General features: G+C 29.5%; 1 protein-coding gene across 6 annotated transcripts in view; it reads left to right on the top strand.

Annotated features, from left to right (window-relative positions):
- LOC122849681 overlaps nucleotides 1-26162 on the top strand; it is a 96107-nt gene that overhangs the window by 17838 nt on the left and 52107 nt on the right. For 5 of the 6 annotated variants that reach the window (XM_044148463.1, XM_044148487.1, XM_044148455.1 and 2 more), the window contains exons 4-6: nucleotides 8670-9320; nucleotides 21443-21720; nucleotides 21811-21992. In XM_044148463.1, the coding sequence (XP_044004398.1) occupies nucleotides 8670-9320; nucleotides 21443-21720; nucleotides 21811-21992 (1111 nt within the window). The remainder of the gene's footprint in view (nucleotides 1-8669; nucleotides 9321-21442; nucleotides 21721-21810; nucleotides 21993-26162) is intronic. The other variant, XM_044148471.1, reaches the window with a different exon arrangement.

Below are 26162 nucleotides of genomic sequence, written 5' to 3' on the forward strand. Positions count from 1 at the left end.
ATACATTTAGTAACTCTTTTTTTTTTCGTCTTGTTGACTTTTTTTTTTTAAACTAAAAATATACCTGTAATACATAATATTACCTTTTTTAAAAAAATGTAACAAGAACCTTTAATAAATAACAGTAACTTTTTTGTTTTTGGGTTCTACTGTTTTTTTTTTTTTATTGTTTATCAGACATAAAGTCCAATTAATGACGAGCACCAGAAAACTCGAAGTAACGTTGTAATGCTGTTGTGGCAGAAGTAATAATATCATTTTTCCTGGCATCGTTTTCAACTTTCATTTTTTCAATTTCGAGTCGTTTTCTCTCCAACTCCAATTTTTATTTTTTCAAATCAAATTTTGTTTTTCGACGCAGTTCTTTTTTGCTTAGACGTTTGTTTTTTTCTGTCATAGTAGTTGGATTTTTTTTCAACATTAGTAGTTGGATTTTTTTCAGCTGGTAAAAAATTAGTGATATTTGAATCATTATTAGCTGTGATTTTTCTTTTTTTATTCAATAAAGAATGTAAACAATTGAAGTTACTTGGTTTTTGACAAAGTATTTCCTCCAAATCATCCATAAATTCATTTGAACTAGGTGATTCCCCAGTATCTCTGTCCTTATCACGTTTATAGCATCTTTGTAAATCGAACCACTTGGCACTGTTTAAGAGTTGCTGAGCAACCTGGTAACAGCAATATGAAGAAAACCCCAGGCATGCTTGGATAATTTTACATTATCAAAGTCATTATAATATGACCTGACACACTCAATTAAAATTCTGGTATCCTTGGGTCCCCACAAAAAATTTGCAGAAGGCATACCAGTTGTATAAATGCCAACATTGGTAGACATTACATCTAAAAATTAAAAAAATTTTATTAATAATTAACAAGTACAACAATAATGGCACTAAAATAAATTGTTTTACCTTTATTATATGGTAATAATGCACTACAATTAGTACGAGTTAAATCAAGACCAACGATATGGCACTGCGGTAACGGTTCGGGCTTTGAGACAGGAGGTCTCGAGTTCGATCCCGACCACCGACGCCATGTATCGAGTGGTAGGCGCAAGCCGGCTGTACTGCCCAGGTTTTTCATGGTTTCCCTGGGCTATAATAGGAATCGGGTACAGTTTGAACGCATTACAAAGTCGACATCCATGTCTGTCGCAAAAATGAGTTGTAGGAATTGACGGTTGGAAAATGTTTAAAGGAAGAGAGGCACCGTGCAAGAAACTTCTTAATAAGAAGTATAGCACGTTAAACAATTCATTTTTTTTTAGTACGAGTTAAATCATCAAATATGTCAGTGTTATGGATGATGTTATTTGATGTAACAGTAGATGATGTTTTACCAGATACTTGCCTGACAGTATCACCAACTTTTTGTTGAATATTTAAACCAACTGGACCTGTCAGAAAATAATAATTCAATCAATTTATTCATCAATTTATTCAATAATTAATTTATAACAAAATAATTATGATGAAAAGAATTTCCAATAAACTTGTATAGGTATAAATATATATAAGCATATAAATCATTTACCTTTATCATGTGATAATGCTAATGATGGATTACCATAATTAATACGAGATAAATTATCAAATATGTCAGTGTTATGAATGATGTTATTTGATGTAAAAGTAGATGATGTTTCACCAACAGATTTACCAGGTACTTGCCTGACAGCACCACCAACTTTTTGTTGAATATTTAAACCAACTGGACCTGTCATAAAATAATAATTAATTTAATTCATTCATCAATATATTCAACGAAAATCTATTCCATATAATTCAACTAATATGTTTCACCTTGTATAAAAATAAATAGTTCAAAATAACAATGACAAAGAAAAAACACATTACTATATATATATATATATAATTTTTCACCTTCTGAATTTTGTTCCAAGTATGGAGACTCAAGTTCATCATCTTCATCAAACAAGTCAAGTAATTCCCCTGTATTGACATCTTTCAATAAATCAACATATGATCCAGAATTTTCTTTTGAATTTTATTGGCTTTTATCATATTTTTTCTCATCAAGTTCAGTCAATACCAGTGGTAAAATTGCATCTTCACCATACAGTCTTCGTGCACATTCGAATAAATAATGAGAATATTCTGGATCTTTTGAATAAAATATAATTATCATTTTACAATAAAAAAATCACAGTTAACACATATTTATGTTAATAATTAATATTACCATTTAATAATCGCTTATATTGTTGATCAGTCGCAACAGATGCTAAAGTTTTATTTGTAACTGGATTATGAAAATAATTAATTTTTAATGGACCTTCCATTGTTCTTGTTTTATTAATATTATTTTATTAATTATTTTAACAAGTGAAATATCGTAGCCGGATCATTTACTAGACATAGGGATTTTGTCCGATAAAATAATCCAACTAGATATGTAATTAATTTAACCCTGTTTATCCTGCCCAGCAAAGGTACATCAGAAGGGTAGGGAGACGATTTTACGTAATGTAAGGAGAGGTAAAAAGGAACCTGAAAAATACGTGAGAATAATACACAAATTAAACACAAATAATTTATAAAAACTTGACTCAAACACAAAACATATAATGTTAAGTAAAATGGTAAATTTATTATTAAAATACCACAACTTCACCAATGGTATTGATATTCAGTAACAGATAGTTAAATTTGGACCGACGTGGACCTTGAGTTAATTGACGCATTTGTGTAACACTGAATTTACAATAAAAATTATAAAGATCTCTTTTACATTTGTTTGATTTAATAATTACATAAACGCTTTACTATACTTTACAGGTTGTAGCTAAACCCAAATTCATGACCACTAGCTGGTCGTTGATTGTTATATTTAAAATAATTAAATATTTTCAACAAGCAAATTCTTGCTTAAATCGGCCAACTATAATTTACTTTATTCAATATTTATTTGATTAAATAATTTAACACAAAAAGTATGCACTTGAATTTAATTTAAAAGAAAAAGACAACTTAGACCATGCGGTCTGAATTTATTACAAGTTATATCTAATATGATTTTAATGAGTTTAAATTAATAATTTGCGTAACCAAATATTACGTGAATTTAAGTGAGAATATTTAAGCAAAATAAATCAATGAAATATTGGATAAATATAACTTACAGTTTTTGGCTGGTGACTCTTAAAATGATTCTAAGACTTTTTTAAAGCACTTATTAAAGCAGTTAAAGCAATTAAAGCAGTTAGAGCTGGTAGTCACAGGATCAGAGATCCCAGTGAACTGATCGATATATTGGGTCAGTGGCACAAGCTAACCGTGGGTAGGTCGGGAATATTCGGGGGTGCTCGGGGGGTGCGTTTCTCCCTTAAATGTTACCCTTATGATTCATAAGATGGAGCTAGGGGTATCCAAATGGACCCGAAATATATAACTCTATAAAATACAATTTATATGAAATAAAAAAAAGGTTCGGCGCTTACCGCAAGACATTACACAAGTATATCGTGGATAATTCACAACTTAACAATGAATAAATAAAAAAATAAAAGAAAACATAAAAATAAAACAAAAACCAAGTTTCCACATTTAATCCACATAAATAAAAAAAAAAAGTTCATATCCATCGACTGTTACGCCATTGTATACCATGCACGTTGTTTACGAATTTTCTTATTCTCGCGCAAGTAAAAAAAAGAAAGGGAAAAAAAGTAGAGAGGGATCATCAGGAGTGGGAATACCCGCAAGTGAAAGAACGCACCTTATGTTTGGGTTGTGCGGAATTGTCTAAGTTGAGATTAGCTTTGGTGTAATTGACATTCTCAAAATAAATTGATTAATGCCAGGTTTCAATAATATTTTTATAATTAAATTATAGACTATAAAATATTTCCCATGACGGAAATGGTGAGAGCTAAGCCAGAAGAAAACGATATCGCTTTTGACGCCAGAGCGATAGCAAAACCAGAGCAAAGCCAGAGATGATTTGACTTTTTTATTGATGAAATTAATTTTTTGCGTAAAAAAAAAAAAAAAACACATCAATCTGTGGCAATACAAAAGCCAGAGCAAAGCCAGAGGAAAGCCAGACTTGTCAAAAAAACATTTATTTATAACAATATCTCTAATTATTAATAAATAAGAATAAATTATCAATAAAAAAGTCTCTAAAAATCATTAAAATTCATTAATTTAATATTGTTTATTAATAATTAGTGATATTTGTTATAAATAAATGTCTTTTTTACAAGTCTGGCTTTGCTCTCGCTTTCGTCTGGCTTGAAAAAAACCAGAAACTTAGAAAAAATAACGAAGTTCCCCCCGCCAGGAATCGAACCCGGGTCTTTTGCTTTCCGGGGAAACGCCTTGACCACTAGACCACAGGGCTTCTTACTTTTTCTCTGCCTTTTCTCTGGCTTTCCTCTAGCTTTTATGTTGCCACAGATTGATGTGTTTTTTTTTTTTTTTTCTTACGCGAAAAATTAATTTTAACAATAAAAAAGTCTCTAAAAATCATCAAAATTCATTAATTAATTCTTATTTATTAATAATTATTGCTAGTGTTATAAATTAATGTCTTTTTTACAATAGTCTGGTTTTACTATCGAAAAGGTCAGGATTTACTATTGCCCTACGCTAGGGATTTTTGTGTTCAGTCGATTCAAGTCAACCTCAAAACGTCAAAATCTGTCAACTTTTACATTACTTGTTCTACTTATATTCATCTCTTTACATCAATAAAAATAAGTTAAATAATATATTAATTTAAATAATATATCCATATAAAGCCCAAATTTACGTTTGATATCGTTAATATTCTGTTTTTATCATCTCTGGCTTTTCTCTGGTTTTGCTATCGCTCTGGCGACAAAAGCAGTCTTGCCAGTTCCCCCAGGGTTGTGAGCAACTAGATTAATAATAACAAAACTTTTTTTTTTTTTTGCTTTCGAAATTCTCTTTATTTATTTATCAAAAGTACATGAAATTACAGTTAGTAGGAGATCAAACGAGCCGCCGAAGGCGGCGAAGTTTACTCAAGTTGCAAATACAAATTATTTTATTTTTTTTGTTGCCCATTTCTGAGTCGAAACTAAATCAAATATATTTTTATTTTGCTATTTTGTTTAAAGTTTATGTTTTTTTGTCGTTTACGTTTTTATGTTGTTGTAGGGGTATAAACAAAATAACAAAACTTGATATTTAACAAATTATATCAACAATAAAATATGATTCGTGAAAATGACAAACATAACCTGCATCTGTCATTTTAATGCAGAGATTTTTTCACCTCAACTTTGCTGTGCAACACAACAACTTTTCTTCTGTTTTCGTAACAATGTTTCTTATTTTTTTCTCAATGTAGCCGAAGTGATTGATCTAGGATTCAAGATGTTTTATCGTTTCTCTTGTTTGTGTGCTTGGTTTTATTGCTAGGATTTCAAAGCTGTTGATGACGTCTTTGTGTGTTTGATTATAAGATGCCATTATCTTTCTAAAGAATATCCATGGATGGCTTGTTGATTTAGTCCATCAGTGTGTTAAGTTGTATTTGGATATCACTCGGTCTTGTGTTGGCTACGTAAACGATGAAGTCATCATCAAAGCCAATGGCATGTGCCTGAGAATTAGTTTTATTTAGGCTTAATACGTTTTAGATATCAGTAGTAAATACATTAAGAAAAAGAGGTTAAGTTACAGGGCCTTGCTATAATCCTTTTTTTATTGCGAATGTTATTGTTGACAAGTTAATAGAGTCAGATGGGTTGTTGAGGAATAAATAATTCGCCAAAATTTTGTGGCAGGATTCATAACCCGTTGATATGTTGCTACGGGATATCTCGGACTAATGGCGGAATATTTTTTCCAACAGGGAACTCTTTGGCGAATTTATTTAAATGTAGCTTGTTTATAAGTCAATCTAGTTAAATGGAATTAAAATCCTTTTCCAAGTCAATTAAGACCGCTCCAACTTTTTGCCAGTCGATTATATATTTATGGCAACGTCCGAACTCAGGCCCAAGCGCTCCAGGGATGCGGAACGTGACTTATCGTTCATTCTGGCTCCCATGACCGTCCGGTGTTATTTTTATTTATTGACTAGTTTCGTCTAGTTTTGCTAAGTTCAAAATAATGGACTTAGAAAAAAAAATCAAATTTTACAAAAAAAAAAAAAAACTAAGTCCCTTAAAAAAAAAAACTTAGATATCTACATTATTTTACCAGCAAATTTTTTTACTTAGCTAGATTTTTTACTTAGCTGTAATTGTAGCCACACAATCAATATCTACATTATTTTACTTAGCTTTAATTATAGCCAAGCAATCAATATCTACATTATTTTACTTAGCTGTAATTGTAGCCGAACAATCAAGACTTGGCCAATAATTGGCAACCAAGCAATGGCCATTAATGTATCAGCCAGAGATTGGCCAATGATTGGCAATCAAGCAACGGCCATTAAAAGCCTGCCAAGACTTGGCCAATAATTGGCAACCGAAGAATGGCGATTAGTTTGTCAGCCAAAGATTTGCTAATGATTGGCAACCAAGCATTGGCCTTTAAAGAATCAGCCAGGCTTGGCCCATGCATTGTTGCCAATCATCGGCCATCTAAGAGTCAGCCAAGGCTCGGCCATGGATCAGAACCATGAATTGGCAATACAAGAATTGGCCAGTCGTTTGCCAAGGATGAACCATGAATGGCCCATGCCTGGCTACCAATCATTGGGTGCCATTGATGGGCCAATGCATGGCCGTGTTGTGATTCTTGGCGATTCGTACACGGGCAGTGTACCCCGTACTTGTACAGCTCTTTTTATTTTATTATGACACCAAACAAATTTCACAGGCTTTACAAAATAGAAATTTTTTTACAGGGGTCACCCCGCTACTTATATCATCATAAACATTTTGACGAGCACATCAAATTCATATATTACGCACAGACCCGTAGTTTCATCTGAAAATAAACAAAAATATAATTAAACCATAAACGATTACATCCTTATTTATGTTTTATTGTTTCAAACATTCATAAATTTAAACATTAACATGTACATTATGATTACATGTTAATTTTCTTTACATGTATTTTATGTATTTTTACTTGTATTAGTTTCTTTATGTATTTGTATTTTATTTAATTTGCATAAAATTAATTTGATTAATTTAAAATACCTAAGAGCAGAAGACAGTACTGATTTAATAAGAACTAAAGAATTAATGAAAATACAATATATAAATATGAATTTATACGTATATTAGATTTCCTTAGTTTCATCTTTTCCATAACTACTGCTTTTCCTTGGTATTTTAATTTATTAAAATAAACTGCATTTATTTTATTTTTGTTAAACAACTAAAAAAACCAAGAAAAAGCAGTAGCTAGGCAAAAGATGAAGCTAAGAAATTAATATGACGATTGCTTCTGTTAATTAGATCTATCATGTTGTCTTTGATTTTAATTCATGGAATTTCAGATGATTGTTGGTCTCTTATATATAATAGGTTGTTTATTTACCTACTCAACTACAGGAACTATGATATAATCCTCACACAAATTTGTCCATTCTAGTGGTGGTCTCTCAATCAGAGATGATGTGAACAGAGACGTCCCATTAAAAAAATCATAGAAACCACTTTTTTTAACTGGGTGCTGCTTTTTGTTACTGTGCTTTCATATAAAATGTATATTTATACAGAGCTTTAAAAACATGCTATACAGCATTGTCAAATATTCTAGACTTATAAGTTTTTGATGTGTAAACATTTTTAGGCGCGGGTTGGGTTAGAGTAAAAGTAAAAACCATAGAGTTTAGACGTCAGATCCGGTAACGGATCTAGGCAGGAATCCATTTTCTGTCAGTCTACATTGCGCCTTGCAGCGCCATGGTAATCGGTCGGTAACCGTTACCATCAGCCGTTCTGTAGTATAGATGAATTTAAATGCGCGTATTTATATATTTAATTTATTTATTATTATATATATATATATGCGCCGTTGTATATATTAATATACAAGTATTTTATTTGTATTTATTAGTTATACTTGCATTTGTTAGGCGAAGTAAAGTTCATATTGTACATATATATACATACATATGCAAGTATTTTTCATTTACAAGATTAATATACCTATTATTATTGTTTATATAAAATAATATTTCCTAAATACAAAACATAATATTGAATTATTATACAATAATAATTTATTTATAATATTGACTAATTTTATGTTTTAAAAAAAGAGAAATAGACATTGATGACTGATGTGTTAGTTTGAAAGAGAAAATTATTATTGTAATTGTACAGAAGAATTTCAGAAGATATTATCATAACCGAGACAACATGTTTTTTTATTCGGTTTTTATAGAAAATTTTCTCACGATTACGGAAAAAATTCCTACGAATGCGCAGTGGTTAAAAATGGAGTTGAAATATGGAAAAAACGGCTATTTATCGGTTATATATCGTGTAGTTATTGAAATAACGATTAATTCTCAAATTTAATAATGGCCATCAATGAATCTCGTCAAAAACCGTTGGGCTGATGATTTTTCGTACTGAATTTTTATCTAACGAAAAAAAAAAAAAACAAACTAACTAACGTTTACAAAAAAATAAAAAAGTAGTCATAATGCCGTTTAAAAAGATAATTTGACAGTTTTTCTTCGTTCCCCAACAGAGTCCTCATTCCAGACGTTCTCAATTGAGCAATAATGATCGATACGAGCCTCCTGTAGTGATACAAAATGCTATGATGTCTAAGGATAAAAAACCATTTACTTATACACCAGGAATGGGTGGAAAGTTGGATTTATCTCAAATAAGAAGCCCCAGAATGGCACGTAGAGTTGCTAAGAATGCTAATGATGAGGGAATTGATGGACTACCAAAATCACCATTAGCCACTGAACAGACACGTCCAGTTTCAACAAGTACAAATTTATTCATTCAACCACAGGTTGCTGTACCAGTTTTTCCAGCTGGAAATGTACCATCAACACCAGTTACACGTGGAGCTTCGAGAAACTCAGAGCTAACGTCACAACCAAACACACCAGATACAGTATCAACTTCACCTCAAGTTATATTATCAAAAGCACCAACTCCGTGGCTGCAAAACAAAAATAAGACTTCAGAAGAATTGCCTGAATGGGCCAAACGAAATATTGCAGCAAACGAATCATCATCACCATCATCAATGGCCCACATTTGTTTTGTTCCATCGCTAACATTGCAGAATCAAACAGTTCCACCAAGACAACAATCGCAACAACGCATTCAAATGAGACCAGTTCCATTACAATCGACTGACCATGATGTTTCAATTCAGGTAAAATAAAGTAAGATAAAATAAAGTAACAAGATAGAATAAGTAGCGGTTTGTCGACTATCTGATACGGTGACAGAACTTAAGCAAAAACAATTTATTTTCATATCGATATCGATTCTGTAGACAAGGTATTTTTGTCAGCTTAGATTCTCTTCCTAAATGAATCATAACATTTGGTCTCAACGGAAATCCTATTATCCATGGTGAAACAAATCTCTCCAGATTTTCTCCGGATTTCTCCGGACTTGCTACGGATTTCTACGTAATTGAGACTTCGGGAGATATTTATGGAATAATCCCCAGACTATTTTCATAATATCTCCGGATTTTTTCCGGAATTTTTGCTTAAATAAACCAACAAAAAAAAATGCAAAAATCAATTAAAAAACCAAAAATAAGATTTTAATACACTGAGAAAAAAAAAATTCTAAAACTAATACAAAAACTTCTTAATAATAGAACTTTCGTTCTTGCAAAAAAGTTCTTGGATTATGGAAAAATTTTCTTATATTAAATGAAAAACTTCTAAATTCGAGAACGAAAAATTTCTTGAATTATAAAAATATTGTCATGAATTATAACAAGTACGTCTTGAATTAAGAAAAAAAATTCTTAAATAATAACAGAAATTTCTTGAATGGTGGCAAAATGTTCTAATTTTTAGAAGTAGAGTTCTTGGTTTATAATCAAATAGGTCTTGGATTATAACAAAATGTTCTCGATTTTAGAAGTAAGCTTCTTGACGTATTTGTTATAATCCAAGAAAAATATTGAACAAATCAAGAAAAAAAATTCCTTTACACAAATAAATATAAGAGAAAAAAAAAATTATGTGTTACTTTATTTCGACCAATACTTCCATTTATCTATCGCCCTGATGATTCCTAAGCTATTTGTTCCTAAAATACAATAAATAGATAAATCATTTGGGACTATAGCGCGTTCTCTCTCTTTTTCTAACTCTGTGATTGTAACTCTCTGACGCGTAACAGGCTATTCATAACAATTAATATCTCGGTTGTTTATCAAGATAGGAAATCGAATAAACGCCTATAACGATCTTCGTGATAAGCTCTTTGATTTACAAAAAATCATAATGATCGGTTGGGTAGTTGCTGAGAACATTAGCAACAAAGTTTTTCATTTTTACATTTATATATATATATATATGGGGCATTCTTAGTCAAATCACGGGGTCATCTGCCTGACCCCCTACGATTTTAATAATATGAGCTATTTTTGGTTGATTTTAGGCTGAAATTAAGCCTCTAATTTTTTTAGATTTTTTCATTAATTTTTCTAGACTCCATCATCTTGAATATCACTATTTTTGCAATTTCTCAATAAGGACCATTTTTTTTTTTTCTGAATTTTTTTTCACAGAATCAGGTACACAATACACTCATTTTAAGCACAGCAAAAATCTGGGTCCAGAAATATGAATATTTTTTTTTTATTTTTGAAATTTTTATTTTCAGCAAAAAAAGTTTCTAAAAATGCCGAAACAGAAAATTTACCAAGGGAAAATCTAGTTTTTTTTTATTTTTTTGAAATCAAAAACTTATATATTATAAACTTATATTCATTTTGGAAAAAAAAAATTTTTTTTTTGGAAACAAAAAATTTTTTTGCTGAAAAATAAAAATTTCAAAAATAAATAAAAAATATTTATGTTTCTGGACCCAGATTTTTGCTAGGCTTAAAATGCGTGTATTGTGTACCTGATTCTGTGAAAAAAAATTCAGAAAAAAAAAAATGGTCCTTTTTGAGATATTGCAAAAATAGTGATATTCAAGATGATGGAGTCTAGAAAAATTAATGAAAAAATCTAAAAAAATTAGAGGCTTAATTTCAGCCTAAAATCAACCAAAAATAGCTCATATTATTAAACTCGTAGGGGGTCAGGCAGATGACCCCGTGATTTGACTAAGAATGCCCCATATATATTATAGAATGGATAATATATATATATATAGAAATAAGAATAAGTATATACAGGATGTATCTTAAGTCACGAACAGTAGGTACACTACAAGATTGTACGTGAAATTTTTAATAGTAAATGTTTTTGAATTTTCGGTCTTCGACGCTTTGTGCCTGAGTTATTAACGTTTTAAGTTGACCAATCAGAATCGAGTGTCGAGAATTATTATCATTATGGCGTCTGAATCCACCTGTGTGTTTACGCGCCATGGATTAAATTGTTTTTGTTTTTTTAATTAATTCAAAATTCGAACGTAAGATGTAGCTGAATCGAAAAATCCCCGGGTGAATGTGCAATTGCAAACTTACACACACAGCACTCACACTAATCATGACAAAATAATCATTTTTAATTTAAAATCATATTTATATTTTTGATCACATTATGTGATTTATTTATTGATCACATTTTAATTTAAAACACTTTTATATTTTTTTGATCACATTATGTGATTATTCTATCAATGTGATCAATAAATAAATCTAAATAAATTTACCAAAAAAAATATTTATATTTACATGGTCACCACGACAGTTGAGATCAGAGCGCCAACAATGTAATTCAAAAAAGAGAAACTGTTATTTTCTGTGTATACATTAGAAATTTCACAGTGTACCATCTAAAAATAAAACGGATGTTATATTTTTGAAATGTTTTCTTTTTCACATAGCACAATGTAAAATTAAAATGTATTTTAATGAGTTTTCTCAACTTACAACGTTAGCAAAATTATTGCGGCGTAGCCTAAATCCAGCTCCTATGCTTTAACACAGGAAATATTCATGCTTGACAACCCCAAAAAAATGAAAAAAAATATTTTCAATTAGTTTTTTTTCGTATGAAATCAATCATTATTTATATATATTTTGATCAGTATAATTATTGTATACCATAAAGAATCATTTTTCCATTAAAAAAAAATTTATAATCGTATTTAAAAAAAACACTGTTCATTATGTTGTCAGACTGATGGTAATAAACAGTAAAAAACCTAATGGAATTCCATTTTTTTGTGGATAGTTTTTATAATTACAAAAAATCTAATACTATTTGCCACAATAATATTGGTATCAAAAAAAACTTGATATTTTGTTTTATAATTCAGTAGTTTTTGGGAAATCGGTAACTACATTTGACCACATTTGTTTATGTTCGAAATTATTTTGTTACACTTGCTCCCATAATAGCCATGTATAACCTCTTTAAAACAAGCTGACTTTGATAATTAATATAAAAATAACGAATACTATTACCTATAATTCTAAGGGCACATTAAAATTCGTTAATTTTTCATTTATCTAATCTCAAAATTTCATAACATCCTCATTCCATCAAGTTTACTAGCGTTGTACGTTAAGGTTGATTCCCAGACGCATCACCGAACCAATATTTATGCCGCGAAGGGCCCGTATATCAATAACGGTATTCTTTATTGTCCTAAAATTTTTTGTGGCGCCACTGATGAAAAAACCAAGTTCTTTAGTAGTATGTGTGTGCGTGGCTACACACTAGCAAGTGAAGATTACGTCGTACACTGAAACCATGCTTGTGTTCATGTCTGTGTGCTGCGCTTCTCGCGAAATTTTTGAATTTTAAAGTTATTTATTTTTTAAACGCAACAGACGATATACCAAAAATTTATATCAAAAAAATTGTCTTTGCTAGCACTACAAACTGATAGAAATTTAACGTTTCCTGTTGCGTTTTGAAAAAGTTATTGATAAAAATATGAGGTACCGCCTATACTTTGCGTGTTAAAGTTGTCAACTTTGACAGTAAATATCTCAAAAAAAGCACACAAAAAAAAATTGAAAAAAATTGACAATGTAGATAATTATTTCATTTAAACATAAGATAAAAAAAAAAATCTAATGCGATTTCAGATTTCCAGAATCAACCTCAAGGGTGACTATGTAAAAATAAAATAAAATTTTTAGTTTTTTTTTACCAATGCTAAATAAACAAAAAAAATAAAAAAATAATAGTATTATACTTGTTACGTACCAAGCTAACTATTTTATATTATCTATGAAATAACATAAAAAAAAAAAGAATGTTTTAACTGAAAATAAATAATATAATAATTTGAGAATAATATAAATTAATGAGCTATTTACTTTGTTTTTATAAAATCCTCTTGTTTTGTTATTCCCTACAGGGTAACGGGTTAAGAGGGAATGTGTATGATTGTAGATGTACCTTGATGTTAGAATAATCCGAAACCAATATTGTTGAGAGCGTGTCAATCTGGATGGTCGCCTTTTGATGTTGATAGTCTCGAATAATTCAAACGGTAAAATGAACTCGAAGCGCAGAAAACAACACCCTGGAGAAATGTCACAGTCAATGATTTTATAGTATTAGGAACAGTCAATTTATAAAGGAAAAATTACTAATTTTATCACAAAGATTATTTAATTTAAATTCACTTGTAAAATTTTATTTATAAGAACGTAAAGGTTAAATTGATTTTATTATTTATTTTATTTTATTTTATTTAATAAAAATTTATTTAAATTTAATTTAGATATTGTCCAAACAAAAGTTGTCGCAAGAGTGAAGCTCCTTAAATTATTACAATCAAAATTCCCATAAAAATTATTAACTAAAGAAGGGATGACTGAAAGTGGGAACATCTTGAACCAATTATATTTTACCTGTCCCACGATAGTCAGCATTTATCATTTATTTAAACATTTATTTATAACAATTTAGTAAATTTAACAGATGTAAACTATCGAGTTGCAAAGGTGACTTTGGATAATGGTTTGCAAAAATAATTTAAAATAAAAAATATAATATTGTGAGAGAAAAGGTAAAATGTTGAATTTGCTAAAATAAATAAAAATAATTTAAAAAATAAAAAGGAAAAAATTTAATTGCTTACTCGGTATTTTATGTGTCCTTGAATTTACTAAATATTTAATTTATCTATTTATTTATTAATTATATTGATACCAAGACGTAACATACCTATTGTTCAATGTTTTTTTTTTTTTTTTTTTTTGTGACGACTGTCCCAACCGGGATTCGAACCTGTGACTCTACCTAAACCTATGGAACCTATATTCTTAACCGAGTGCCTTATACCCTAAACTATCACGCGCTATAGTGAAAGATGAAAAATTTTAATCTTTATTCAGAATAATCTTCACTAAATACAAGAGAAAAAGTTTTTTTTATTAATAAGGTTACTGAATCGGAACATAATATAATAAAAAAAATTTTACAAAAATTTAAACATTAAAAATATAGAAAAAATTGAAATCTAACGCAATATTCAGGATATTTCAATGTATATTGGTTGATATAGCTGGAGATATCAAATTAATTAATTTGTAATCTTTGATAATTCCTTATTTTTTAATTTAAAAAAAAAAAGTCCGAGGAGAAACAGTAGCTAAGGAAAAGATGTAGCTAAGGAATTAATGTTGCCGAAGAATTATGTTGTAAAGGAATATATTTGCTTGAAAAATAATTTTTTGGCAACTGTGATTCCTTAGCTACATCTTTTCCTTAGGATTTTTATTTATATTGAATAGATAAAATACATGTTATTTTATTTTTGAAAAATAAAAATGTCCAAGGAAAACGCCCCCGTGGTGAGGGACGTGACTTATCGTCCATACTGGTCTTTATGACCGTCCGTTGTCATTTTTATTTTTCGACTAGTTTCGTCTAGTTTTGCCATGTTGACAACAATGGACTCAGAAAAAAAATTAAATTTTACAAAAAAAACTAAGTCCCTTAAGAAAAAAAAAATTCAGATTATTTTATTTAGCTAGATTTTTCACTTAGCTAGATTTTTTACTTAGCTGTAATTGTAGCCGAACAATCAATATCTACATTATTTTACTTAGCTAGATTTTCTACTTAGCTGTAATTGTAGCCGAACAATCAATATCTACATTATTTTACTTAGCTAGATTTTTTACTTCGCTACATCTAAAGCTAAGCTGAGTTCCTTTTTTCTTCTAAGTACATTATTTTCAACATGGCAAAACTAGACGAAACAAGTCGAAAAATAAAAATGACAACGGACGGTCATGGAGACCAGTATGGACGATAAGTCACGTCCCTCACCACGGGGGCGACGGCACTGAATTCGGATAGTCCCCTAATTTTAAGGCTTTAAAAAAAAAAGGAAAAAGGGCGTTGATAAAGGATGAATAGCGTATGTCCAAGGATTTACGTCTTTTTTCCGTTATCAAAATGATTTTGATAAAAGATGAAGGGCGTATTTCCAATTTTATTTTAAATTTCTCCAAAGGTAGTGATTTTAAATAATTGATTATTTATTCATAATTATCAATCAATAAATAATCAGTTTAAGAGCACTGCCTTTGAATAAATTGAAATAAAATTGTAAATACGCCCTTCATCTTTTATTAAAAATTCTTCTGATAACGGAAAAGAGCGTAAATCCTTGGACATACGCCTTTTATCCTTTATCGAAGGTTGTTACGCCCTTTTTCGGTTTTTTTGAAGCCTTAAAATTAGATGAAAAACACAAAAATTAATAAATTTGCACTTACGCCTTTTTTCCTTAATTGAAATTAATCAGATATAAATAAAATTTACTTTATATTTTTGAAAAATATAATTCAAATATAAATTATATTTACTTTATATTTGAAAAAAATTGATGTTGCTTACAATTTAATTTCCTTGGCTGCATTAATTTCATAGTTCCATTTTTTTCTTGGTCACTGCTTGTCCTTGGTTATTAATAATTTTTTAAAATAAATAACATGATATTCATTTGTTAAATAAATTTAAAAAAACCAAGGAAAAGCAGTAGCTAACGAAAAGACGAAGCTAAAGAATTGATGTTGCTTACTATTTAATTTTTTTGGCTGCAATTAAATATAAATTCATGAATACAAAAAATTTTGTGAGCCATCTAGACTCGCGGGTTTATTATGTGAAAACATCTTCGGCGTGTTTCTACAGAAAATTCCTACGAATGCGCAAAGTGGTTAAAAATGAAAAAAACGGCTATTTATCGGTTATATGTCGTATAGTTATTGAAATAACAATTAATTCTCCAATTTAATAATGGCAATCAATAGAGATCGTCAGGGAAAAGGAAATGTCTTTAAAAAAATTTCGATATCTCGAATAGTTTTCGAGTTATAATATTTTTTAAAATTTCGATATATCGATTTTTTTTTTTTTTAATAATTTAGTAACGGAAGTCGATTAAACTCATCAGGGAAAAATAAAAATCGAATATAATTTTTTGATCGCGCAAATAGTTTTCGAATTATCAATATCTTTCTGATGTTAATGAATTTTTTTCTTAATTGATAATATAATGGAGCTAAGTAAAAAAATATAGCTAAGTAAAAAATATAGCTAAGTAAAAAATATAGCTGAGTAAAAAATATAGCTAAGTGAATGAAATAGCTAAGTAAAAAATATAGCTAAGTAAAAGATATAGCTGGTAAAATTATGTAGATATTGTGTGTTTGGCTATAAATATAGCTAAGTTCAAAATATAGCTAAGTAAAAAATAAATAGCTAAGTAAAAAATATATAGCTGGTAAAATTATGTAGATATTGTGTGTTTGGCTATAAATATAGCTAAGTAAAAAATATTGCTAAGTTCAAAATATAGCTAAGTAAAAAATATAGCTAAGTAAAAATTATGTAGATATTGATTGTTTGGCTATAAATATAGCTAAGTAAAAAATATAGCTAAGTGAAAAAAATAGCTAAGTAAAAAACCTAGCCACCAAGCAAAAAAAACTTGGATATATTCATTATTTTCGAAAAAAAATGAATATTCGTGCTTAACAATACGCGACAATCAATAATTAGCAGATTTTTAATAAAAAAAAAAAAAATTTCGACTTTTTTTTTTGAAAAAAGGAAATTGTATACATTTAAAAAAAAATATGGATAATTTGATAACTATTCGAGATATAAAAATTTTTATTTGGGCTTTTTTTCTAGCTGGGCGAGTTTTATTGATTGCCTTTATTTATATTAAAAAAAAAAATTATGCGGTAAGCAACATTTATTTTTTAGCAACATCTTTGTTCCAGCTACTGCTTTTTTTTTAAACAACTTTATTTTTTAAAGTAAATTACATGTAATATATTTATGTAAGAAAAAATAATGTCCAAGGAAAAGCAGTAGCTAAGGAAAAGATGTAGCTAAGAAAAAGATGTGACTAAGGAAAAGCAGTAGCTAAGGAAAAGATGTAGCTAAGGAATTGAGGTTGCCAAAGAATTATGTTTTAAGGAAATAATGTTGCTAAAAATATAATTCTTCGGCAAACTCAATTCCTTAGCTACATCTTCTCCTTAGCTGCTGCTTTTCCTTGGACATTTGTATTTCAAAAAAATAAATTTTCATGTATTTTATTTATAAAAGAAATAAAAATGTCCAAGAAAAAGCAGTAGCTAAGGAAAAGATGTAGCTAAGGAATTGAGGTTGCCAAAGAATTATATTTTGAACAACATTATTTCCTTGAAACATAATTCTTTGGCAACCTCAATTCCTTAGCTACTGCTTTTCCTTGGACATTTGTATTTTTAGAAAATTAATTTTCATGTATTTTATTTATAAAAGAAACAAAAATGTCCAAGGAAAAGCAGTAGCTAAGGAAAAGATGTAGCCAAGGAATTGAGGTTGCCAAAGAATTATATTTTTAGCAACATTATTTCCTTAAAACATAATTCTTTGGCAACCTCAATTCCTCAGCTACATCTATTCCTTAGCTACCGCTTTTCCTTGGACATTTGTATTTTTAAAAAATAAATTTTCATGTATTTCATTCATGAAAGAAATAAAAATGTCCAAGGAAAAGCAGTAGCTAAGGAAAAGATGTAGCTAAGGAATCGAGGTTGCCAAAGAATTATATTTTAAGCAACATAATTTCCTTAAAACATAATTCTTTGGCAACCTCAATTCCTTAGCTACTGCTTTTCCTTGGACATTTGTATTTTTAGAAAATTAATTTTCATGTATTTTATTTATAAAAGAAACAAAAATGTCCAAGGAAAAGCAGTAGTTAGTGAGGGTAAATAGTGGGATTGTTGCCATATTTTTAGCAACATTATTTCCTTAAAACATAATTCTTCGGCAACCTCAATTCCTCAGCTACATCTTTTTCTTAGCTACCGCTTTTCCTTGGACATTTGTATTTTTAAAAAATAAATTTTCATGTATTTCATTTATGAAAGAAATAAAAATGTCCAAGGAAAGTAGTATAGGAGAAAGATAGAAGCAGGAATTGTTGCCAAAGAATTATATTTTAAGCAACATAATTTCCTTAAAACATAATTCTTTGGCAACCTCAATTCCTCAGCTACATCTTTTCCTTAGTCACATCTTTTCCTTAGCTACATCTTTTTCTTGGACATTATTTTTTTTTACATAAATATATTACATGTAATTTACTTTAAAAAATGAAATTGTCTAAAAAAAAAACAGTAGCTGGAAAAAAGGTGTAGCTAAAAAATAAATGTTGCTTACCGCATAATTTTTCTGGCTACATTAATTTCCTAGCTATATCTTTCCCTTAGCTACTGATTTTCCTTGGAGATTGTTTTTTTTTACATAATTATGTTACATGTAATTTACTTTGAAAAAAAAGCGAACATAAGATGCGTAGTATAAATTGGCGCATGTTTGTGGCTCCACCTTTAGCCTTGATTTAGTCTCGTTTTGACGTCGAATCGAGACTAAAAACCGGTTATACCGAGACTGAATAAAAAAATACCTTACAATTTATTAATTATGTTGTTTTATAAATAATAATTATTCATTTTCCTATAATTTACAATAATACTATATAAAATAATTAAATAATAACATTTTTAAGTTTTTTTCCAACTTTTTTTTTTTAGCCTCGTTTTTGTCTCGTTTCGACGTCGAATCGAGACTAAACACCGGTTACACCGAGACTGATCAGAAAAATACCGTAAAATTCTTTAATTATGTCGTTTTATAAATAATCATTATTCATTTTCCTATAATTTACAATAAAACTCTATAAAACAATTAAATAATAACATCTTTGAGTTTTTTTTCAACTTTTTTTTTTAGCCTCGTTTTTGTCTCGTTTTGACGTCGAATCGAGACTAAAAACCGGTTACACCAAGACTGCCCTGGTGAAAAAAATCTGGCAAATTCCGTTAGATTCTGGTAGATTCTGCAAGATTCAACAAAAAATGAAAAAATCTGGCAGATTCTGCCAGCCAAATATTCGGCTTTCAACAGTCTGCCAGATTCTGTCAGATTCTTCTAGATTCTGTCAGATTTTGCCAGCCAAATACTCGATCTTAACAGTCTGCTAGATTCTGCCAGATTCTGTCAGCCGAATATTCGGCTTCCAACAGTCTGGCAGATTCTTACAGATTCTGCCAGATTCTGTCAGCCACATATTCGACTTCCAACAGCATGCCAGATTCTGCCAGATTCTGTCAGCCACATATTTGATTTCCAACAGTCTGCCAGATTCTGCCAGTTCAATTGATAAATATTGTTTTTTTTTCAATAAATTGATTTTTTTGAATTAATACAACTGATTAGGAGACATCAAGTCGTCATCGAACTATTAGTATGTTATAATTTATTCTTTTATAGGTCATTTATCATTATTTTACGTTAGTTGTTATTCAACGATTCTCACATGTGCTCAGGTCAGAGTTAATTCACATATATAGGAACTGAGATTATGATTACTTATAAAAATTTATAAAAACATATTCAAGTTTAAAAAAAAAATGCAACGCTTCGAGATTGAAGTTTCTTGATACCTTACCGTGATGTTTGTAATAACCACAATCGTTCGTCCAGAGTTTTTTTTTTATTTAGAATTTTTTCGTAAAAATAGTCTGGCAGATTCTTACAGATTCTGGCAGATTCTGTCACATTATGACAGATTATGGCAGATTATGACAGATTATGGCAGATTCTGGCAGATTATGACAGATTCTGGCAGATTATGGCAGACTCTTACAGATTCTGGCAGATTCTCACAGATTCTGATAGATTATGGCAGATCATGGCAGATTCTTACAGATTCTTACAGATTATGGCAGATTATGACAGATTCTGGCAGATTCTTACAGATTTAGACCGGTTTTTGGAACAACTGCCAGATTCTGTCAGATTCTTGCAGATTCAGCCAGATTCTTACAGATTTAGACCGGTTTTTGGAACAACTGCCAGATTCTGCCAGATTCTGTCAGATTCTTACAGATTCTTGCAGATTCTGCCAGATTCTTACAGATTTAGACCGGTTTTTGGAACAACTGCCGGATTTTGCCAGATTCTGTCAGTTTATTCTGCCAGATTCTGCCAGTTTTTTTTCACCAGGGTAATCAGAAAAATACCGTAAAATTCATTAATTATGTTGTTTTATAAATAATAATTATTCGTTCATCTAAAATTTACAATACTAGTGTTGTTGACGGCCGCAAGCGGCCGTTTTCGTTGATCAACTGTCAATGATATGACAAAAAACAATTAATGAAATTTTTTATACTAAAAAAAAAGGTTTCAACGAAATTTGTGTTACCGGTATAAGACTTAGTAAATTTCAACTCGAGAAAAACGAAAAAAAAAAAAAAAAATTACTTAAAAATGATCATATATACAGATGCATGCCTTTTACATTGAATATTTTCGATTGTTTTTCTATTTTTTCGAAAAAAAGGCGAGGTCTAATTTGTACCACTAAAATCAGAATTTGATCCTAAATAACAATAACAAATTGTAAATTTAAATTCTGGAGTAAACTATTTTTTTTTGAATAATCTTAAAGTACGAATACTGTTTTTATTGATTCAAATGAGCTCACGACTTTCTTTTCGAGAATAAATAAAAAAACTAATTACTAATAATTCAAAATTTTAGTTAACAAGTCAACAAAACTTTGTTATTGTTAATTATGTACAAATTTCGATCCAAAAGAAGTTTTACTCCCCCTTTGCAGAAAAAATTCAGATAAAAAGTGAAAAATTTACCGTACTCAGTGAAAATTAGTCGCTTAAATGACTTTAGTTACTATTTCTACTACAGCACTACAGTAATATTTCCTCCGGACTTTCCCTATATACCGTGACCGTAACTTTGAAAAAAAAATTTAAAGAAATATATTTTGATTGAAAAATTTATGCAGGTTGAAGACAGACCATCTGTATTTTCGGTAGTTAATGAGCCGGGACATCACCATCAGTTTCAAAATTCGACTCAATATCAGCAACTACGAAGTAATTCAAGACCAGTAAGTCCTCCAGTTCAGGCAACAAAAATACAACCACAGCTACCTGGATCTTATATTGTGCCTATGGTTCTTGAAAGTGGCAGTATGAAATCACCGAATGGAAATTCTGCGTATCAGCAACAGCCAGGATGGGATTATGCGCAACCAGTTCAAGCTCCTAATCAAATAAGAGGGTAATTAAATATATATTGTCAAATTAAAACTATATATGTATAGTCAAAATGATAACTACATATACAATCTTATTTATGTTATTATCAAAGAAATTGCCAACAACGTGGTCCACTTTTCAGTCAACTAGAGCCTGGACCAGTTCAATCACGCTCATTCCGAGTTTTGCAGAAAATAACTGATACAGATGATGACAACATTAATGTTGAGCAAATACGTAAACTGCAACTAACTGAAGATGACAAACTTTTGATGAATAAATTTAAAGAACAAGGTAACCAAAAAGTATTGAAACAGTTTTTACGTAACAATATATATTTTTTTGATGAAGTTTGAAATCCCAAGCCTAAGCGTCAACACCTATTTGATCGCAGATTAAACCTATTGGGTTATTCGATCATTTCTGTTCAAAGTTTTTAAGAAAAACTCAGAGGGTTGTATTCGAAGGCGAAAAATCGAAAAATAAAAAAAACAATTTTTCCCTGGTAGAATCGTTTTTCCTCCAGAACGGTCACGCGTTGCGAACAATTCTTCACCACAAATTCTTGACCACAGAAATCGAGAATAATTTCTTATTATTATTTATTATTATTATTATTATTATTATTATTATTATTATTATTATTATTATTATTATTATTATTATTATTGTGTTTCTAGAAGTATGCTTCTTGGATTAAACAAAAGTGACTTGGTTCAAGACGTAGTGTACTACTTTTTTAAACGCTTTTGTTGTGGTAAAGTGAATTATTATCTCACTTTTCGCTGTACACGTCTTTTTCACTTTAACCGAAACTTCCGGTAAAATGATTTTTACGGTAAAATGAAAGTTACGCACGGTAAAGTGAAAAAGACGTGTGGAGCGGAGAGTGAGATAATAGTTCACGTTACCACCGCAAACGCGTGGAAAAAAAGTAGTAAAAAAAATGCCTCAGTGAGGAAAAATAAGGTTTCTTGATGGCGTTTAAATTTAAAAAAAAAAAAAAAATTTTTTTATAATTACGAATCTGATGTATTTTTGTTTTTTCCTCATTTAACGCGGGACTTGAGTCTATATGACCGAAAATTCCTAACTATTCTAAAACTTTGCCTTACCTCACTTAAGGGATTTCGTCGATTTTTTTCTGAATATGAGAATGCTTTGACATTTATACAGTAGATTCTTGAAATACTAATACATTTTATGTAATTTTTTGGTAATTGTTTGGAAGCTCGTTATTTTTTTATTAATTTTCAAAGTTGACAACTTTTAACATGGGCTCTTATGGAAAATGCGATTTTTGTCGAAAAAAAGTCCATTAAAATACCAATATCTCTAGTCGACAATATGACATCGTGAAAAAAAAACTATCGGGTTATAAAATAAGACAGAACAAAACGTATGGAAAAAAAGAAGTTTGGAGCTTAGTTTTTTTACAATTAATAATTAAAGTATGAAAAAATTGATTTTTATGAGGAATTATTGAAAAATCACTAGAGACCTCTTGCGGATGACTTTGAGAAACACAATATTTCTATGAGTGCGAAAAAGACAAAAAACAGAGGAAAAATGTTGTCTCACTCTTCGCTTGAAAAAATCGACGAAATCCCTTAACTACGGGCGCGATATAAAAATGCAACGTTATTTGATTTACTTTAGTGACAAGATATTTTCGGTTACAAGTTATGACATTAACAAATATCACTAAAACTACAATTTCTTTTTAGGGCAAACTTGCATAAAGGAATCAATTACTAAATTACTAAAACATCATTCTATTGTTTCGTCAAAACGTTTTATTTTTTTCTAAATAATTATTAACTTAACTAACATTTTCCATTATTATTACTTGATACAAACAAAACATAAATTTACAATTGATGTCCCTGGAAGCCTCAATTTTAGATGAGCTGTTTATTTTTTTATCATAGCTTTAATAATCAAAAAAAGTGAAATATAAAAAGAAATAGCAAAATTTTACAGTATAAAGATGAATAATTTGCTGGATAAAAAAAAAAAAATTAGGCGCTTTTTATTATAATGTTATTAACATGTATCGCAAGCGTTATCGTGAAAAAGCGCCTAATTTTTTTTTTTTTTTTTTTTTTATCCAGCAAATTATTCATCATTATACTTTCAAATTTTGCTATTTTTTTTTATATTTCACTTCTTTTGATTATTAAAGCTATGATAAAAAAATTAACAGCTCATCTAAAATTGAGGCTTCCAGGGACATCAATTGTAAATTTATGTTTTGTTTGTATTTCACTCATTTTGTTTAACTAATAATAATTTATGAAAATTCGTGAGAGAGAATATAAAGAATTATATTCGTACAATTCAGGTGCGTGAACCTGGCCTGCATAAGTCCTTGAAAAGTTATCTAGAATACTCATTAGAAGCGTCTTAATTTGTACCACTTTGTAATAATTTGTACTAATTTGTACCATTAAGCAAGGAATTAGTATCTCAAAAATAACAAAAAAAAATTATTTACTTATTTCAAAATGTTAATTAACAATTGAATATCTGCTTTTATTATTGAGGTACAAATTCTGCTCTCCCTGGTGGAAATATTACTCCGGCATTATTCCGGCATTTCTCCGTTTTTGGCCTATTTCCGGAGAAATTACTCCGGCATGAGGTTGATGGCGGAGAAATTATTCCTGCAAAAAAGTCGTGGCAGATTAATTTTTCCGACATTAATCTCATGCCGGAGTAATTTTTCCGGAAATAGGCCAAAAACGGAGTAATGCCGAAGAAAGCCGGAGTAATCGCGGAGAAATATTTCTATCAGGGCTTGACGGTACAAGTTAGCTCACGTTCTGCTCTTTAAAATAAAAATAAATTATTTTAGAATATTGAATTTTGGAGGCACCATGCAATTGTTAATAAAGATGTTTGATTAACAATTGCTGGCGCCTTTAAAAATCAATATTTTTGAATAATTTTTACTTTATTTTAAAGGTAATATAGGGCTAATTTTTTACCCTCAATAATAATAACAAAGTATTGTAAATTGAAATTTAGGAGTAACTTGTTTTTTTATTATTATTATTGAGATAAAAATTAGCTTAACGTCTGCTCTTTAAGGGAGTACTTTTAAGATAATCCAAATAGAAAGTTTAGGAAAAAGCGTAGTGTTAATTGCAACAAAAAGTCTATATCGGAGCCCGAAATTTTTGCCTGATACTGTACAAATCCCAGCCAATCACAGCCAAGTTGTGTTCGGGAAATCGCTCGGATTAATGTGTACTTGTGTTTGTGTGATTCTATGATGCTTGTTGTGACAACTGTTTATTTAGTTGTAAATTGAGATTATCAATATTGGAATATGCATTTATTTATTTATTTCATTTGTTAATTTAATCAATTTGTTTAAAAATAATTGGAAATTTTAATTCAATAAAATTATAGTTTTTTTTCATCTAGATGTTTGTATGTATGTGTGTGATATATAAAGTACGTGGAGAATTGCGCGCGACGCATCATTGCCACTCGGATACACTCGGCCTCACGTTCATGTCAAATATTAATAAATATTGCAAACTTTAATTAACAATATCTCTGATTCTAGAAAGTTCAAGCGTTTAATTTTTTTTCCAAAGTTTTCTAAATTATATCAATTTTGACATATTAATTTTTTATCAAATTTGTAAGAACCGTTTTTTTGTTAGAACTAAAAATATAAAAAAATAAAAAAAAAATCCTATACCTCCAATGTTAAGCCACGTAAAAAGTTCACCTGTTTAAACTCAATTATCTCTAATACTAGATTGTTCATGATTACAAAATTAGGATCATTAGATGCAGGGGAATTTCAAGATTTATATATCCAAAAATTAGGAAAATTGTAAGAAAACTAATCGATGGAAGTACTCCCTTAAAACAAAAAAAAAAAATATTTGAAAATATTGATTTTTAAAGGCACCATGCAATTGTTGATTAAAAATTTTCATTAACGATTGCATGGTGCCTCAAAAATATTTTTAAAGAATTATTTTTTTATTTTGAAGAGTAGAACGTGAGCTAGAATGGAATGTTTATCTCAATAATTAAAGCAGATATTCAATTGTTAATTAACGTTTTGGAGTAAATAATTTTTTTTTTTTGTTGTTATTTTTTAGGTACAAATTCCGGGCTTTAGTACAAATTATTCTGCGTCTGTTGCAATTTTTTTTCCCCCTGAGTCATCTAGAAAAAAAATCGGTTTTAACCCTTTCTCCGCCCTTTAATTTTGAGGTACAAATGAAAACAATTGCGGTAAAAAAAAGTACAAATTAAGACGCTTCTAATGAGTATTCTAGATAATTTTTTTAGGACTTATGCAGGCCAGGTTCACGCATCTGTACAATTCTTCTACATATTTTAATTTAACCATGAATGATGAAATAATATCGATATTAATTATATATAAGAAATAACAAATCTTCTTGCATATAAATAAATCGAAAATAAAAACAT

Source organism: Aphidius gifuensis, linkage group LG1 (assembly GCF_014905175.1).
Source record: "Aphidius gifuensis isolate YNYX2018 linkage group LG1, ASM1490517v1, whole genome shotgun sequence".
Taxonomy (NCBI): Eukaryota; Metazoa; Arthropoda; class Insecta; order Hymenoptera; family Braconidae; genus Aphidius; species Aphidius gifuensis.